Source organism: Serinus canaria, chromosome 25, assembly GCF_022539315.1.
Source record: "Serinus canaria isolate serCan28SL12 chromosome 25, serCan2020, whole genome shotgun sequence".
Lineage (NCBI taxonomy): Eukaryota > Metazoa > Chordata > Aves > Passeriformes > Fringillidae > Serinus > Serinus canaria.
In genome coordinates, this window is record NC_066338.1 from 5,334,888 (window position 1) to 5,352,741 (window position 17,854).

General features: G+C 51.3%; 2 protein-coding genes across 2 annotated transcripts in view; one reads left to right on the plus strand and one right to left on the minus strand.

Annotated features, from left to right (window-relative positions):
* LOC115485198 (uncharacterized) overlaps nt 1-17,854 on the plus strand; it is a 2,106,330-nt gene that overhangs the window by 972,738 nt on the left and 1,115,738 nt on the right.
* LOC115485042 (olfactory receptor 14J1-like) lies at nt 2,234-3,166 on the minus strand. The gene has a single exon (XM_030236611.2). The coding sequence runs from the start codon at nt 3,164-3,166 to the stop codon at nt 2,234-2,236; it is 933 nt and encodes a 310-aa protein (XP_030092471.2).

Sequence of the window (17,854 nt, forward strand, 5' to 3'; positions counted from 1 at the left end):
AAGAGAGCAGGAACAAAGGGACATTGTGACACTGAGAGGCCTCATGGAACCATGGTGACACCAAGTTGCCTGGGAGTGTGGATCTCCTGGGGGGAAGGAGGGCTCTGTACAGGGATTTGAACAGGCTGGATCCAGGGTCCAAATCCAACTAAGTTAAGGTTTAACAAGTCCAAGTGCTATGTCCTGCACTTTGGCCAAAACAACCCCTGCAGCACTACAGGCTGGGGACAGAGTGGCTGGACAGCAGCCAGACAGAAAGGGACCTGGGGGCACTGATGGACAACAGGCTGGACATGAGGCAGCAGTGTGCCCAGGTGGCCAAGAAGGCCAATGGCTCCTGGCCTGGATCAGGAATGGTGTGGCCAGAAGGGGCAGAGCAGTGATTCTGCACCTCCTGCACAGGTTGGGCAGCACCTCGAGTGCTGTGTCCAGTTCTGGGCCCCCAATTTAGGAAGGACATGGAGAGGCTGGAGGGTGCCCAGAGAAGGGAAACAAGGCTGGTGAGGGTTCTGGAGCACAAGTCTTGTGTGGAGTGGCTGAGGGAGCTGGGTTTGTTTATCCTGGAGAAGAGGAGGCTCAGGGGAGACAAGGCAGTGTCGGGGCACTGGTTGGACTTGATGATCTCCAAGGTCTTTTCCAACCTTGCTGATTCTGGGATTCTCTGAAACCACCCTTGGAGCAGTTGCAGGATGAACCCTGGGCCTCCTCTTCAGAAGCTCCAGCAGCCCAGGATCTCAGCTTCTCCTGCCAGCCCCAAAGCCCATCCTGTCAGTCCTGCAGAGCCTCTGCAGCTCCTCCTCATTGCCCAGAGCAGGGAGCCCCAGAGCCAGACACAGCAGCCCAGATGTGCCCCCCTGGCCTGTGGTGCCTCTGGCAAGGGAGCAGCACCAGACACTGCAGGAGCCTGCAGACAATTCCTGCAGCACTTGTATGATGATCCTGATCCCCAAACGAGGTTCCCATGGTGCCAAGTCAGGAACTGCAATGGGGAGTGGGGCCAGAGAGGGAAGGGCAAACAGGGATGGGCTGTTTTCAGGGGAGGGAACAGGGGTGGGTAATAGGAAGAAATTTGTAGCAGGAAGAGGAAAGAAAGCAAAGGTGAAGCAAAGGAAATGCTCAGGGCAGTTTAGGGGTGGCTGCCAGGCAGCCCTGGCTCTGAGCAACAGCGTCTGCAGTGGGACAGGAAACTCCCAGCTGATGGGAACAAACTTTCTGGCTGACTGCAGAGGCCAGGACAAAGCTGAGTGGTTTCCCTGGTGTCCCCCAGCCCATGCTGGCCCAGGGGCTGATGGCATTTGTGCTCCCTCAGGTTCATGTCCCCACACCAACGCATGGGGGTGCTCCCCCTGCTCTGTTGCAATGCAAACAGGGGCTCCTGAGCCAGTGCTGCCGTGTCTGTGCCTGCAAAGGATGGGGCACCTGTGTGAGCTGGGGGAGAGGCCAGGGCTGCAGAGGGGGGATGTTGTTGGCAGCTCCATGAGGACGCTCTGGGACGCTGCCCTGGGCTGTCCAGAACACTGGGGATGGATCAGCCCCTGCTCTGCTGCTCCTTCCCATCTCCCCCAGGGCCCTTGCGGAGCACCAGCCATGCTGTTTGCCCCCAGCCTGCCCACAGCCACCCTGGGGCTGCTCACAGGGGTTTTCTGTGCTGAGCATTGGCCTGGGTGTGTTCTTGAGAGAGCCTGGGCAAGGAGCCTGGAGCCCCCAGGGCCTGGCCTGAGGTGTCAGTGCTGCCCCAGCAGTGCCCATGGCCTGTCCCTGCTGCAGCCCTGGCACTGCCACCCCCAGGGCTGTGCCTGGCCCCGAGAGCACTCAGGCCCTACAGCAACACCAGGGCCACCAGGGCAGCGGGGCAGGGCCATGGGAGCAGCACTGGCAACACCAAGTGCTGCTGCTGGGCACAGCTGCCGTGCCAGCACTGATCTGCCCCAGCTCTGCACACAGACATTGCTGCTGCAGCTCCAGTGAAGGCAACTAAAGGGCATCTCTGCAGAAAACTCTGCTGGGAGATCCTTTAGTTCCTTTAAAGCCTCCGAGAGTGCAGCTGCTCATTGGCACAGTCTGTGGCCACAGGCAAGGTGGAGAGAAACAAAATGAGAAATGGCACAAACAATGACATTTCTTTGTGAAATACATTATAAATCTAAAACAAATAATATGAACCTTCAAAATACGAACACACAAGCAAACAACGAATTTTATTATAAGTCATTGGCAGAAATTGGCCAGGAGTTTAATGTTTCTGAAAGCATGAAGTCATCAGTCTCAACACTGCAGCCTTGAGCTCCTGGTTCCTCAGGCTGTAGATGAGGGGGTTCAGGGCTGGAGGCACCACCGAGTACAGAACTGACAGGGCCAGATCCAGGGATGGGGAGGAGATGGAGGGAGGCTTCAGGTAGGCAAATGTGCCAGTGCTGATGAACAGGGAGACCACGGCCAGGTGAGGGAGGAGGGTGGAAAAGGCTTTGCGCCGTCCCTGCTCAGAGGGGATCCTCAGCACAGCCCTGAAGATCTGCACATAGGAGAAAACAATGAACACAAAACAACACAATGATAAACAGGCAGTAACCGCAAGAAGCCCCAGTTCCCTTAGGTATGATTTGGAGCAGGAGAGCTTGAGGATCTGTGGGATTTCACAGAAGAACTGGCCCAGGGCATTGCCATGGCACAGGGGCAGGGAAAATGTATTGGCTGTGTGCAGCAGAGCATTGAGAAAGGCACTGGCCCAGGCAGCTGCTGCCATGTGGGCACAAGCTCTGCTGCCCAGGAGGGTCCCGTAGTGCAGGGGTTTGCAGATGGACACGTAGCGGTCGTAGCACATGATGGTCAGGAGGAAATACTCTGTTCCAATGAAGAACATGAAGAAAAATACTTGAGCAGCACATCCTGTGTAGGAGATGTTCCTGGTGTCCCAGAGGGAATTGTGCATGGCTTTGGGGACAGTGGTGCAGATGGAGCCCAGGTCAGTGAGGGCCAGGTTGAGCAGGAAGAAGAACATGGGCGTGTGCAGGTGGTGGCCGCAGGCTACGGCGCTGATGATGAGGCTGTTGCCCAGGAGGGCAGCCAGGGAGATGGCCAGCAAGAGGCAGAAGTGCAGGAGCTGCAGCTGCCGCGTGTCTGCCAATGCCAGCAGGAGGAAGTGGCTGATGGAGCTGAGGTTGGACATTTGCGGTACTGCGGCATGAGGATCTGTGAAGAAAGTAATCATGGAATAGCTGGGTTTGGAGAGGACTTTAAATATCCCAGCACAGCTTGGGGGCACTTTCCCCCCACTGCCTGCCCAGGGCTCTGCTTCCTGGAGCTGTCAATGCCAGCAGCTGCTTCCCTGTGCCCAGGGCTGGGCCCTGCCAGTGGTGCCAGAGCCCAGCCCAGCCCTGGGGGCTCAGCTCTGCCCTGCAGACCCTTCCCAGCTCAGGCACTGCCCAGTGGCAGCTCTGGCTCTGCAGGCTCTGATGGCAACATCAGAGTTACCCTGAGGAGGCTGGAAAAGTGACACTGATGCTGCCTTTGAGGGGGCCTGTGCCAATTCCTGTCACTGCCCTGTTTATTCAGATCTGACAGAAAACTTTTTTATTTTTCTCAGCCTGAAATGAGAGATGAATATCTATGTGCAATTTCCCATCAAGTTAACCCCGAGCAGTAGATTAATAAAGCAGGAATTCTCCTTTCATGCAGCCCCTGCCTCTCATTGCTCCCTGTATAATCTACTTGGTAACATTCTTAAGTTAAATGCCATGCTGGGAGCAGTCCTGAACACTGCACTATTCTCATCACACAAGGAGAAAATTTCCAAGCCTTACCAGCTGTCTCCTGCCAACCATATCTTGTTCCCCAGTGCTGGGAGCAGCTGCCAGGGCTGGCTGAGAGCTGTCCCTGGCAGGCAGCAGAGTCCCTGCCCCAGCACAGCGCCCTGGGCTGCAGGACCCTGCTCTGCAGGACAGCCCTGGGCACCCCTGGCTGCTCTGCACAAGAGAGAATCAGAGAATGTACTCACAGGGTCTGCAGGCATTGGATGTTCCACGCTTTAGGAGATGGCTCCAGGAGCTGCAGCTGCATTGTCCTGCAGCCAGAGGTTCCTGCGCCAAGGGCTGGCAGTGATTGTGCCCCAGGCACTTCTCAGCACCTTCCCAGCCCTGACTGATTGAAGCTCTCTGTGCCTCTGTGCTGTGCCTGGGGTGGCTGCAGGCAGTGCCCCAGCCCTGCTGGGCTGGCAGAAGAGCTGCTCATCAAGAGAAATGTGCTTTTGAAGGATTTCTTGGTTACCAGGAGATGCCTCTGTGCCAGGAGCCCAGCCCAGCTCAGCAGCTGCACAGACACAGCACAAGGACTTTAATAGATCTCTCAGGGCTTTGTGCTCAGGCCTCCCCTGCCCTGCCTGGCAGCCGATGGGGCCTGGCAGGGTCCCTGGGAAGGGGCCCGGCCCCACGGCAGGAGCTGCCTGGGCTGCCCTGGCTGAGACAGGGCTGGATCAGCCTTGGTACCTCTTTGCCAGCCAGAAGGGAAAAAGGCCTTCCCAGGCTTTTTCATCTTTAACGTGTGTCTTCACAGGGCCGTGTACAGATTCCTTAGCTGTTTAACAGTTTGTCACTTTTCAAAGCTAATTTTTGATTGGCGTTTTGTCAGACACAGAGGAAACTGCTAGCAGCTTCTCTTAGGACATCACTTCTGTGATTGAAAACATCACAACAGCACAGAGCACAGAGCTCCTTTGTCCATATGCAGTGGTCATGTGCCCGATGCCTCCAAATCCCTACTTGGGAGGTCTTTGGTACCTCCCCAAGGTGTTTTAAATGAAAACATTCAGGTCAGAGTCTAAGAAAATCATCACCGGACAGGGCCAGCCTGTCCTGTCTGTCCTGTCTACTTTTGTCTGGGAACAATTCTTGGATATATGCAGTTTGGGAGGCCAAATGATAATTTTGGCCATGGCCCCTGGAGAAGAAGGCCAGTTCTTCTCCATAGGAATGCAGGAACAGAGCCCCAGTGTTTCAGGGCCAGATGAGGGGTGACCACCAGAGACCAAGGCCAGCTAAAGCTGGCAAGATTTTTCGGTGGAATACCCTTGCATATAGGAAAATTTTTAGGGAGAGTACCTAGTTTTGCAATGGGCATCTGAAAAGACACACAGTTCTTTTCCATATCAAGGAAAGCACAGAGTCCACTGCTCTAGGAGCTGATGAGAGGCAGCCCTTGACATCCCAACATCAGCCAGACCTGTCAGGTCTGGAGGCCAAGCCAGCCAGTCGTGTTCCATGTTCCCTCTGTTCCATGGGGCCCCACAGTGTCCCAATGGTCCCTTGCTTCCATGAGGCCCTGAGGTGTCCCATAATGCTCCCTTGGTGACATGAGGCCTTAAGGAGTCCTAATGGTCTCCATGGTTCCATCAGGTCCCACAGAGTCAGAATGGTCTCTGGTTCCATGAAGCCCTGCTGTGTCACCATGGCCCCTTGGTTCCATGGGCTCCAGTGGTGCCACAATGATCCCCTTGGTTCAATGGGCTCCAGTGGTGCCACAATGATCCCCTTGGTTCCATGGGCTCCAGTGGTGCCACAATGATCTCCTTGGTTCCATGGGCTCCAGTGGTGCCACAATGATCTCCTTGGTTCCATGGGCTCCAGTGGTGCCACAATGATCTCCTTGGTTCCATGGGCTCCAGTGGTGCCACAATGATCCCCTTGGTTCCATGGGCTCCAGTGGTGCCACAATGATCTCCTTGGTTCCATGGGCTCCAGTGGTGCCACAATGATCCCCTTGGTTCCATGGGCTCCAGTGGTGCCACAATGATCCCCTTGGTTCCATGGGCTCCAGTGGTGCCACAATGATCCCCTTGGTTCCATGGGCTCCAGTGGTGCCACAATGATCCCCTTGGTTCCATGAGGTCCCCACAGTGTCCCAGTGATCTCCATGGGAAGGAAAGAACCCAGCCCCAGTGTTGCAGGGGCAGCCACCAGAGGCCAAGGCCAGCCAGACTTGACAGTACTGGCAGATTTTGCCTGGTAGGGACCCTTGGATCTACAGAATTTTAGAGGTGGAATCCCAGTTTCAGACATGGACACCCAGTGGAGAATGACAGCTCTTTTCTGTAGGATGGAAAGCACTGAACACCGGTGTTTGAGGGGCAGATGAAAGGTGGCCATCAAAGGCCTAGGCCAGCCAGACCTCTCTGTCCTGGTAGCATTTCTCTGAAAGCAACCCTTGGACATGGGGAATTTGGGAGGTGGAATCTCATTTTTGGTCATTTCTTCATAGATTAAAAGGACAGTTCTTTCCATAGGAAAGAGAATACCATGCCTCAGTGTTTGGAAAGGAAGTGAGTGGTGGCTCCCAAGAGACCAAGGACAGCCAGGCCTGTCTTTTCCGGCAGCTTTTCCTTGGGCCAATTCTTGGATGTACAGAGTTTTGGAGGTGGAATCCCAGTTTTAGCCATGAGCACCTTGTCAAGATGGATGGTTTTTTTCCTATAAGAAAGAAAAGCATGAAGTCCAAGTGCTTTGGAAAAAGATGAGAGGTGGCCACCCTTAGACCAAGCCAGCCAGACCTGTCTCTCCTGGCACCTTTCATCTAGGGGCTATCCTTGGACATAGGGTGTTTTGGAGGTGCAATCTCAGTTTTGGCCATGATTGCCTGGACAGCAAGAAGAGTTCTTTTCATGAGGAAGGAAAACACAGAGCCCCAGTGTTTCAGAGCCAGATGAGTGCCAGCCCTCAGGAAGCCAAGGCCAGCCAGACTTGTTCAGTCCTGGCAGCTTTTCTCTGGGAGCTCTCTTTGCATATAGGGAATTCTGGAGGCAGATTCCCAATTTTGGCCATGGGTGCCTGGTCAAGATGGATGGTTTTTCCCATAGGAAAGAAAAGCACATGGTTCCCAGTGTTTCAAAGGCAGATGACAGGTGGCTCCTGGGTGGCCAAGGCAGCCAGATCAGTCTCTCCTGGCAGATTTCATCTGGGAGCAATCTTTGCATATAAGGAAATTTGGGGGAGGAATCCCAATTTTGTCCATGGGCCCCTAGAGTAGAAGGCCAGTTCTCTCCCATAGGGAGGAAAGCCCAGAGCCCCAGTGCTGCAGGGGCAGATGGGATAAGCCCTCAACATGCCAAGGTCAGCTGGACCTGTCAGGTGTCCCCAGGAGGCCCAGCCAGCCAGACCTGTTCCATGTTCCCTTGGTTTTGTGGGACCCCACAGTGTCACAATGGTCTCCTTGGCTCCATGAGGCCCTGGAGTGTCACAATGTACCCCTTGCTTCTGCAGTGTAACAATGCTCCCTTGGCTTCCCTGAGGCCTTGCAATGTCACCATGGCCCCTTGGCTCCCTGTGGCCCCGCTGTGTCACAATGGCTCCTTGGTTCCATGGGTCCCACAGCTTCATCCTTGACCCTTGGTTCCATGGAGTCTTGAGTTTCACAGTGGTTCCCCTGATTCCATGAGGCACCAGAGTGTCACAATGGTCTGTGTGCTTCCATGAGGTTCCATAGTGTCACCATGGTTTCCTTGGATCTGCATTGTCCCAATGGCCCCTTGGTTCCATGAGTTCTGTACTGTCAGCAATGGTTTCTTTGTTCCAACACGGCCTTGATGTGTCACAACGGCTCTTTGGTTCCGTGATGTTCCATAGTGTCATGTATGGAAAATCACGTTATGAAAAGCCAGTGTCCATAAAGGAGACAGAGGAGTCCTTCACTTTATTAGAATAAAGGGAGAGAATCCACCAGGGCACATGCCCACGGGGTTTTCTCTCTCAAGGTTTTAGAGGAAGCAGCCTCCTTTTATCCTAAGCTGCTGGTCACACGTTGCCCTCTTCCTTTCCCCACTGGCTGAGGTACTAGGAAGGTGCAGCCTTTCCTGAACCCCCAAACCCATATTCCCCTGTTGAAACTGACATTTTAACCCAAAATTCAGAAACTCAAGCTCATGCAGACCCACTTGTCTGTTTCAAAAACCAAGCCATCTGGGCTCTGTCATAAATCTGTTGCTTGAAGTTAGTAGAGACATTAAGACCAATTTCAAGGATGTTAACACCCCTACATTCACCCATCGAATTGTCTATAAAGACATCTTGCCTATCACTCACAATGGTCTCCTTGATTCCATGAGGCACCACAGAGTTACAATGGCCCCTTGGGTCCATGAGGTTCCGCAGTGTCACTGTGGTGTCCTTGGACCTGCATTGTCACAACTGACCCATGGTTCCATGAGGTTCCATAGTGTCACCATGGTCGCTGTCAGAGGCTGGATGAGATCGATGTTCCGGAGACACCTTGGGATGCTTGGAATGCCCATGTGGGGCCAGGGCCAGGTCAGGCCTTGGTTTGTGGTGGGACAGAGCCCCGCCCCCAGCCCTGGCCTGGCAGAGCTGTCAATCACAAAGAAGGGAGCAGTGCTAACCCAGCTCTGATTGGCCAAGCTGTCAATCAATCACACAGCAGGCAGTGCTAACCAATCTCTTTTGGTACCCACGTACACACGTCTTTCTATAGATTTTCTGTCCTTCTGTTGTTCTCTATTTCTTCTCCTTCTAATCCTACTTAATCTGGAACATTTTTGGTAACTTAACACCTTAAGGATTAAAGGTTTTTTGGTTAAATGGGCTAAGTTAATCAAGTTAATGCTATGATAAGAGTTTCATGTTGAAGTGGATGTTGTATTAAACCCCATGCCAAAGTTCCTTGATTGTCTATATTTTGCCAGTAAATTTTTATGTCATTTTGACCTCTTAGCTCAGTTGGTCAGAGCATGGTGCTGGTATCACCGAGGCTGTGGGCTCAGTCCTTGTGTGGGCCATTCACTTAGGAGCTGGACTTGATGATCCTTGTGTGTCCCTTCCTACCAAGAATATTCTTTGCATCTGCCCATGTTGAGAATATCTGGTTAGTGTTTCGTCTGTGTACCAAACTCAAGGAAAGGAACCTTTGGGTACCCCCAGCATTTCAGTGTTCTGGAGTGTTTCAGCCTTGCAGGCTCACAATGTCCTCTTGTGTTCATGAGGCCCCAGAGTGTCCCACTGGCCCCTTGGTTCCACACGCCCCAACAGTGCCACAATGATCCCCTTGGTTCCACAACTTCCCACAGTGTCACACTGGCCCCTTGGTTCCATGAGGATCTGGAGTGTCAGACAGGTTTATGACATTTGTCCTTGTTGCCCCTTACATCCCCCTGCCCCACAAACAGCCCCAAGCCGCCTGTGAGGATGTCCTGGTTGAGGGAAAATTTGGGAGAAAACCTCCAAGGGGGCCCCTCCAGAAAGCAAACCCACACGGCCCCTCCCCTCAACTGGTTTTGGAAAGATTCCTCAGAGAGTAGTGCAAAGAACCTGTTTATTTAATGAGCACAGCACCCTCCAGCACAGAAAATGATCAATACTGGATGACACTACTCTTTCACCCCACTGAAGAGGATGACAAATTCAGAAAGTCTTTCCTGGGAATGGTCACTCTGTTATCGGTCCCTCTGGTGCTGGGGATGGCTTCTGCAGGCCACAAGGTACAAACTCCCAGTGTTTCTCAGGTCCCAGTCCAGAGCAGGTTCAACTAGTTCCAAAAAAGGGGAAGAAAAACAGTCCAGGGAAAATGTGGACTGCCTAGTTAAACTAACTAAGGAGGAGAAGCAAAAGCAAGAGCAAAGCAGGAGCAAGAGCAAAGCAAAAGCAAGAGCAAAAAGCAAAAGCTGCCCAAATCTGCCCAATGTATTGCCCTGTCTCTGTGTCCCACCGACCGCTGGGGGAGTGAGCAGGCTGATAACAAAACAAAACAAAAGAAAGCGTCACTCTTCACAGCCAGTCTTGAAGGTACAGAACATAATATCCAGCATAAACAGAACAATGACTGGGGATACAAGCATCATTACATCACCCTAGGACAGTGACACAGAGAGGCCCCATCAAACCAAGGGTCCATTGTGACACCGCGGGGCCTCATGGAACTGTGGAGACCATTGTGACACTTTGCAGAGTCATGGGACCAAAGGACCATTGTGACACTGTGAGACACCATGGAGCCAAAGGTCCATTGTGACATTGCAAAGCCTCATGGAACCATGGAGAGACCATCAGGACACTTCACAGCCTCATGGAACCAAGGGGCCATTGTGACACTGAGGGGACTCATGGAATCATGGAGATCATTGTGACACTACGAGGCCCTACGGAATAGGCAAAGCATTGTGACACTGTGAAGCCTCATGGAACCAGTGAGACCATTGTGACCCTGAGGGTCCCCACAGAACCAAGAGGGACATTGTGATACTGTGGGGCCTCGTGAAACCAAGAGGCCTTTGTGACACTGCAGGGCTGCATGGAACCAAAGGTCCATTGTGACACTGCAGGGCCTCCTGTCATCATTGGTCCATTGTGACACTGTGGAGCCAAAGGAGACCATTGTGACACTGCAGGGCTGCATGGAACCGAGGGGACATGGTGACATTGTGGAACCCCATTGAACCAAGGGTTCATTGTGACACTGCAGGGCTGCATGGAACCAAAGCTCCAGGGAAAGACAGAGGGGCCTCCTGTCATCAATGGTCCATTGTGACACTGTGGAGCCAAAGGAGACCATTGTGACACTGCAAACCTCCAGAGTCCAAAGTCCATTGTGACATTGCAAGGCTCATGGAACAGAGGAGTCAGGTGTCATTGTGGGGACTGGGGAACCACAGAGACCGTTGTGACACTGCAAGGCCACATAGAAGCTTTGGGATCATTGTGACACTTCGGTGCATTCTGGAACTTAGGGTCTATTGTGACACTGCAGGTCTTCTTGTAATCAATGGGCCATTGTGACCCTGTGGGGCCCCATCAAACCAAGGGAACACAGAGCATGTCTGGCTGGTTTGGCTTCCCATTGACTGCCTGACTGGTCCAGCTGACCTTGGCATGTTGAGGGTCACTTCTCATCTGCTACTGAAACACTGGCTCTCCATGCTTTCCTTCCTGTCGAAAAGAACTGTCTTCTTCCAGGCCCCCATGGCCAGAATTGGAGCTTCACCTCCAAATTTCCTTATACCCAGGTATGGGGCTCGGCTGTCCATCTCTGCTCCCACATACATGTAGAGGGGTTCTGTTGCAAGCTGAGCTTCAAAGGATGAGTCTGGACTCTTTAGCTTTTTGGTTTTCAGATTGTTTATTATTTCTTATCTACAAAGTTCTTTCTCTGCCTGGCCAGGATCTGACCAGCAAGGCAGCCAAAGGCACTCTGACCGCCTACGAGGCGGTTGCGTCTTTTTATAGTAAAAACTATGTACATCATATTTACCTTTCATTCCCAATACCTATCACCCTTATTACCAAGTGCACCTTCACCACAGACCAATCCACAAGTGCCAACATCACACAGAAGATGGATGACAAGAAGAAGAAAGCAGAACCTTGTGACACGCCCTGTTCCCTCCATCTTTTCTCCATAACCCGCCTGTACCAAAACCCAAAATCTGTGCTTCACCCTATAATTATGTCTTCCCTGCACCATTCACACCCGAGTCATTCTCATAGGTTTCATTTCCTCATACACAGGTGGCACATCCCTAGAAGGATCAAAATCAAGCCACCAAGTGCTTCTGGCAACATTCCAAGACTTCCGAGCCCCCCAGGGGTTCTCTCAGTATCTCTGGACATCAGGAGTGATGTGCTGAGCTCCCACATTAGTATAGAGGTTTTTGGGGACAAGATGGAGGGATTTAGGTGTGTCTAGCCTTTCTTCTTCTTCTTCTTTACCTCCATCTTCAGAGGTGATGTTGGCACTTTTAGATTGGTTTAGAGTAGAAGCTCACTGTCTTACATAGATGATAGGTATTGGAAAATAATTGTAAATATTGTACACATAGTTTTTAGTATATAAATATAACACCGCCCTGGGGGCAGGCAGAGTGCCTCTGACTGTCCTGCTGAGCAGACCTCGGCAGGACAGGAGAAAGAATTTTATAGATAAGATACAATAAACAACCTTAAGACTGAGAAATGAAGATCCCTGACTCCTTCTTCAGGCACTGGGCTGGGAAGGGAAACTTTCGAACTTTTCTCGGGGTCACTCTGACCAGCTAGAGACCCCGACAGAAAAAAGATCTCAGAATTTTCCACTGCAAGAAAACTGAAAAACAACTTCTAGCTTAAACTGTAATGTAATAACTTTGAGTGATTGGAGAATCATAACATGAATATGGTAATTATAGTAGTTATGATAGACAACAGGTAAAAGTGAAGGTATAGAGAGGTTCTTCTGTATTAAAATGCTCAGCAAAGAAAAGTATATAATGCATTGTAACCAAAACTAAAGGGTCTTCAGGCCTGCTTGCGGCTGGAGCTGACAGCTGTAGGCACAGGCTCTGTCACCCATGAACCTGGACTGCTGTAATGTCTTAGATGGAATAAACTGCATTTTGAAGAGCCACCTGGAGTCCCACATCTCTCATTCTGGCTCTTACTCTACAGAACCTCATGGAACCATGGGTCAGTTGTGACAATGCAGGTCCAAGGACACCACGGTGTCACTATGGAACCTCATGGAACCAAGGGGCCCTTGTGACACTGGGTACCTCATGGAATCAAGGAGACCATTGTGAAACTCGGGGCCCCAAGGAACCAAGGGTCCATGGTGACCTTGTGCAGCCCAAATTGTCACGGAGGAGCCATTGTGACACAGCGAGGGCACATGGAGCTGAGGGGCCATGGTGACACATCAGGGCTTTGTGGAACCATGAAGCCATTGTGACATTGCATGGTCCCATGGAGGCACGGGGCCATTGTGACACTGCAGAAGCAAGGGGAACATTGTGACACTGCAGGGCCTCATGGAACCAAGGAGACCATTGTGACACTGCGGGGTCCCATGAAACCAAGGGAACATGGAACAGGTCTGGCTGGCTGGGCCTCCTGGGGACACCTGACAGGTCCAGCTGACCTTGGCATGTTGAGGGCTGCTTCTCATCTGCCCCTGAAGCACTGGGGCTCTGGGCTTTCCTTCCTGTGGGAGAAAACTGTCCTTCTCCTCCAGGGGCCCGTGGCCAGAATTGGGATTCCTCCTCCAAATTTCCTTATATGCAAAGATTGTTCCCAGATGCAATCAGCTAGGAGAGACAGATCTGGCTGCCTTGGCCACCCAGGGGCCACCTTTTGTCTGCCTTTGAAACACTGGGACCATGTGCTTTTCTTTCTTAGGGAAAAAAAACATCTATCTCCACCAGGCACCCATGGCCAAAATTGGGCATCTGTCTCTAGAATTCCCTATATCCAAGGAGAGCTCCCAGACAAAAGCTGCCAGGACTACTGACAAGTCTGGCTGGCCTTGGTTTCCTGAGGGCTGGCACTCATCTGCCTCTGAAACACTGGGGCTCTGTGCTTTCCTTCCTAACGAAAAGAACTCTACTTCCTGTCCAGGTGCCCATGGCCAAAATGGAGATTCCTTCTCCAAAATGCCCAATGTCCAAGGATAGCCCCTAGATGAAAGGTGCCAGGAGAGACAGGTCTGGCTGGCTTGGCCTAAGGGTGGCCACTTCTGCTCTTCTTCCAAAACACTTGGACTTTGTGATTTTCTTTCCTATAGGAAAGAACCATACATCATGACCAGGTGCCCATGGCCAAAAGTGGGATTCCATATCTGAAATTCTGTACATCCAAGGATTGCTCCCAAGTGAAAGCTGCCAGGAAAGAAAAGTCTGGCTGCCCTTGGCCTCCTGGGGGCTGCCTCTCACCTGCTTTCCCAACACTGGGGCACGGTGTTGCTCCTGGAGCACTGAGGCCCCATGCTTTCCTTGCTATGGAAAAGAGCCATCTGTCTTTTAAGATGGCCATTGCCAAAATTGGTTCTCTCCCTAAAACATTTCCTATATGCCAGAGTATCGCACAGAACAAAACCTGTCAGCTCTGGCTGGCCTTGGCCCCTGGTGACCTCACCTCTGGCCCTGAAACACTGGGGCTCTGTTCCTTCCTTCCTATGGAAAAGAACCAGCTTTCATGTCCAAAGGCAATGGCCAAAACTAGAATTTGGCCTCCCAAATTCCATATATCCAAGGATTGCTCCTAGACAAAACTAGCCAAGACAGGTCAGGCTGGCCCTGTCCTTTGGTGATTTTCTTAGACTCTGAGCTGAATGCTTTCATTTGGAACACCTTGGGGAGGGCTCAGAGATCTCCCAAGATGGGATTTTGAGGCTTTGGCCATATGACCACTGTATAGAGACAAAGGTGCTCTGTGCTGTTGTGGTGGTTTTGCCACACAGAAGTGAGGTCCTAAGAGAAGCTGCTAGCAGTTTCCTCAGTGTTTGACTAAAATAATCCAATCAGTAATTAGCTTTGAGGACTGACAATCGGTGAAACCACTAAGGAAATTGAACATGGATCTGTCATGATCCATGTTAAAGACGAAAAAGCCTGGAAGAGTTGTCACTGTCATACTTTCTGGAAAAATCCCTTCACCAGGATCTCTTCTCCTGTGAAGCTGAGAAGCCTCAGAGAAAAAGGGAAACAAAATTATCTCACTTGCTTCTCCTGTGTTTTGCTGCTTTGGAATGTGGTTGGAGATTGTTTATCCAACATGTGAATTGTTTTGATTAAATGACCAATCACAGTCAGGCTGTGTCAGACTATGAGGAGGGAGTCTGGAGTTCTTAATTAGTGTCCTGTTAAGCCTTCTGTAAGTATCCCTCCTCCATTCTTTAGAATATTTTTCATATGATTGATATAATGTAATGTATGTAATGTAATGTAATGTAAGGTAATGTAATGTAATGTAATGTGATGTGAGTGGTGATGTGATGTGGATGTGATATAATATAATACAAGACTAATATAATAGAAGATAATATATATAGATAATTAATATAATATAAGATACATATAATATAATCGCAATATAATATAATCTAATATAATTATAATATAATATAATACTAATCATAATATAATATAATATAATATAATATAATATAATGTAATGTAAAATAAATTAGTCTTCCAAAAGCATAGAGTCAGATTCATTCTTTCCTCCTCCATCTGGGGACCCCAAAAATACCAGAAAGGGTCTCTTTCCCTTCTGGCTGGCACAGAGGTAACAAGGCTGACCCAGCCCCCGTCTCAGCCAGGGCAGCCCAGGCAGCTCCTGCCGTGGGGCCGGGCCCCTTCCCAGGGACCCCGCCAGGCCCCATCGGCTGCCGGGCAGGGCAGGGGAGGCCGCGGGGCCGAGGCCGGGCCGGGCCATGGCTGCAGTTCCAACATCTGGGCACTGCTGAGCCCTGCCCCGCCGCCAGCCCGGGCCGAGCCAGGATCCGCCGGGCCCCAGGAGCAGCCCCGGGCCGGGCCGGCTCGGCCAAGGTTCTGCCACCGCTGGGGTTCACCCACAACCCCCGGGCAGGGGGAGGAGAAGCCATCGGCCCCGGCCGTGCTGCTGCTGTGTTCTGGCCTGGCTGCTGAGATCCTGGCCCTGCCCCAGCGCGGCCCATCCTGACACAGCCCCAGCACAGCCGCTGCAGAAACCTCCATGGTAAAACAGCTCCGGCCACAAGGACCGAGCCTGGCCGGGGTCACGGAACCATCTGCAGGCCCTGGTGAGATATGAATACTTTCAATGCTTCCATCCTCCCTCGAGTGAGAGAAAAGGACAAAGTGCAGGGATATAGCAGGGCAACGTGAACACACCGAGGTCCGTGGAGAGGAAGTTGAGTCCCAGATGGGAGGGATGAGGAGATGCCTTGATCTTGGGGCTGGATTCCTCTTGTAATGCTATGGAGAAGGATGAAATTGATACATCAGACTCCCTTTTTCAGTATGATGCATTGAAAAGTATGGGAAGATGACTTGTTCTGCAAAGGCCTCCATTCTAAAGGAAGCAAATGTTGAAGTATCTGTGATTTCATGAGAAGTTTGTACAGAGAGAGAGCAGAGTGATGAGACCCTGTGCCCTCAGGCAGACAAGACCTCTGTTCCCAGAGATGAAAATTATTTCAGAAATAGATGAAGAGAACCTCTGCTCTTAAACAGCTCATCTTTAAACTAATGTCCCACAAGCTGACATGGCCCATAAACACAGCTGTGGGAAAAGCTGTGAAAAACGGGAGGGACTTCACAAAGCTTTCCAGGTGGCTGCTATTCGTGGAAATTAAAAGCCATGAGAGAACAGTTTTCTTGTGAAGTCTCCACAAAATTACCACGAGGAACTTCTCTCCTTAAGTGAACTAAAAAAAAGAATATTGTAGAGGTGGTAAACTGACTGAAAATTTTGGTTTTGTCTCATTGCATTGTCAGTAAAAAGAAAAGGTTGTAGGGAGAGGAGAAGTGTTCTGAAAGTTTTGTTCTGATTCCTATTGCTCTTTCTTTTAGAGACTTATAATAACATTTTATTTATATCCCTTTAAAGTTCTGAGCCTACTTTGCCATTCTCCTAATCCTATCTGACAACAGGAAATGAGTAAGTATATTCCAGTGAGTGCACTGGTAATTAGCCAGCTCTGAACCCACCACACTTATTGATGCATTGGCCAAAACCACTACAGAAACCTTCCTGATGAACTGCATGAGAGCAGAGGGAAATCAAGGCAGAGCCATGGTTTGTCAGGACTTGCTTGATCCTAATGAGCCCTTTGGTGCATTTGGAGCTGAGGCCTTGAACCTCAGGGCCTGAGAGGAGATTGCACAAACCTTTCCAGGAGCCAAAGGCAGAAGAAACACCCAAAGTGTCTCAAGGCATGAATGGGTCCCACTGAGGTCCATGCCCAACACAGGCTCCTCATGGACTCCTTGGAGAAGAGAACTGGAGGCCAGGACTGCACGAAAACCTCTCAGAAGCTCAGTGTGGAAAGGAAATTCCAAAGTACCTTAAAAACCTTGAGTATCTCTAAGTATTAATGAGTTCCACTGAGTGTCAGTACAAAGCTCTCAAGGGACTCATTAAAGCAGATATCTGGGGCCATGATTGGAAAATACCTCTCCCAGAGTCTGTATCAAAAGGGAAACACCAAGTACCTTAAAATAACTGAAGTACCTTGAAGCATGAATGAGCCCCACTGAGTGTTGTTACTGACAAAGCCTCTCCAGGGACTAATTACAGCAGATAATTGGAGGCCATGATTGCACAAACCTCTCAGAGATTCCAAGGCAAAAGCCAAACCCAAAGTCCTTTGAAAAATCTGCAGTCTTGGGAACATGAAGGAGCCCCCAGGGCCATTGCTGAGCAAGGCTCCCTTCCAGCAGATCCTTCAGGCCACTGGGATGTGGGCTAGGGGGGGATGCTGAGGGCAGGAAAAGGGGCTGACAGTGGCCAGCCTGGCTGGGGCTGTGCCAGGAGGCCCCAGTGCCTCAGGACAAGGTGTCTCCTCCCAGCCCCTGGTGGCACAGACCCTGCTGTGGCCCAGGGCACCAAGACTTGGCTTCTCTTTGTCCCCACCTGTCAGCACTGCCTCCAGTTCTCTGCTCTGCCTGGGGCCTGGGGACACTTTCTCAGTCGTGTCCCTCAGTGGGACCCCTTAAAAGTGAAAGAAACTTTGGAGTTGAATTCTGACTTGGAGTTCTGGAGAGGTTTCTTCAGCTCCCTCTCAGGGACTGATGTGCAGGGCCTGAGCACAAAGCCCCAGAGGCTCATTAAAGTCCTTGTGCTCTGTCTGTGCAGCTGCTGAGCTGGGCTGGGCTGCTGGCCCAGAGGCAGCTCCTGGTAACCAAGAAGAGCTTCAAAAGCACATTTCTCTTGATGAGCAGCTCTTCTGCCAGTCCAGCAGGGCTGGGGCACTGCCTGCAGCCACCCCGGGCACAGCACAGAGGCACAGAGAGCTTCAATCAGTCAGGGCTGGGAAGGTGCTGAGAAGTGCCTGGGCACAATCACTGCCAGCCCTTGGCGCAGGAACCTCTGGCTGCAGGACAATGCAGCTTCAGCTCCTGGAGCCATCT

Bases quoted from the DNA above. Each gene is read 5' to 3' on its own strand.
- LOC115485042 (XM_030236611.2), bottom strand. From the start codon at position 3,166: ATGTCCAACCTCAGCTCCATCAGCCACTTCCTCCTGCTGGCATTGGCA.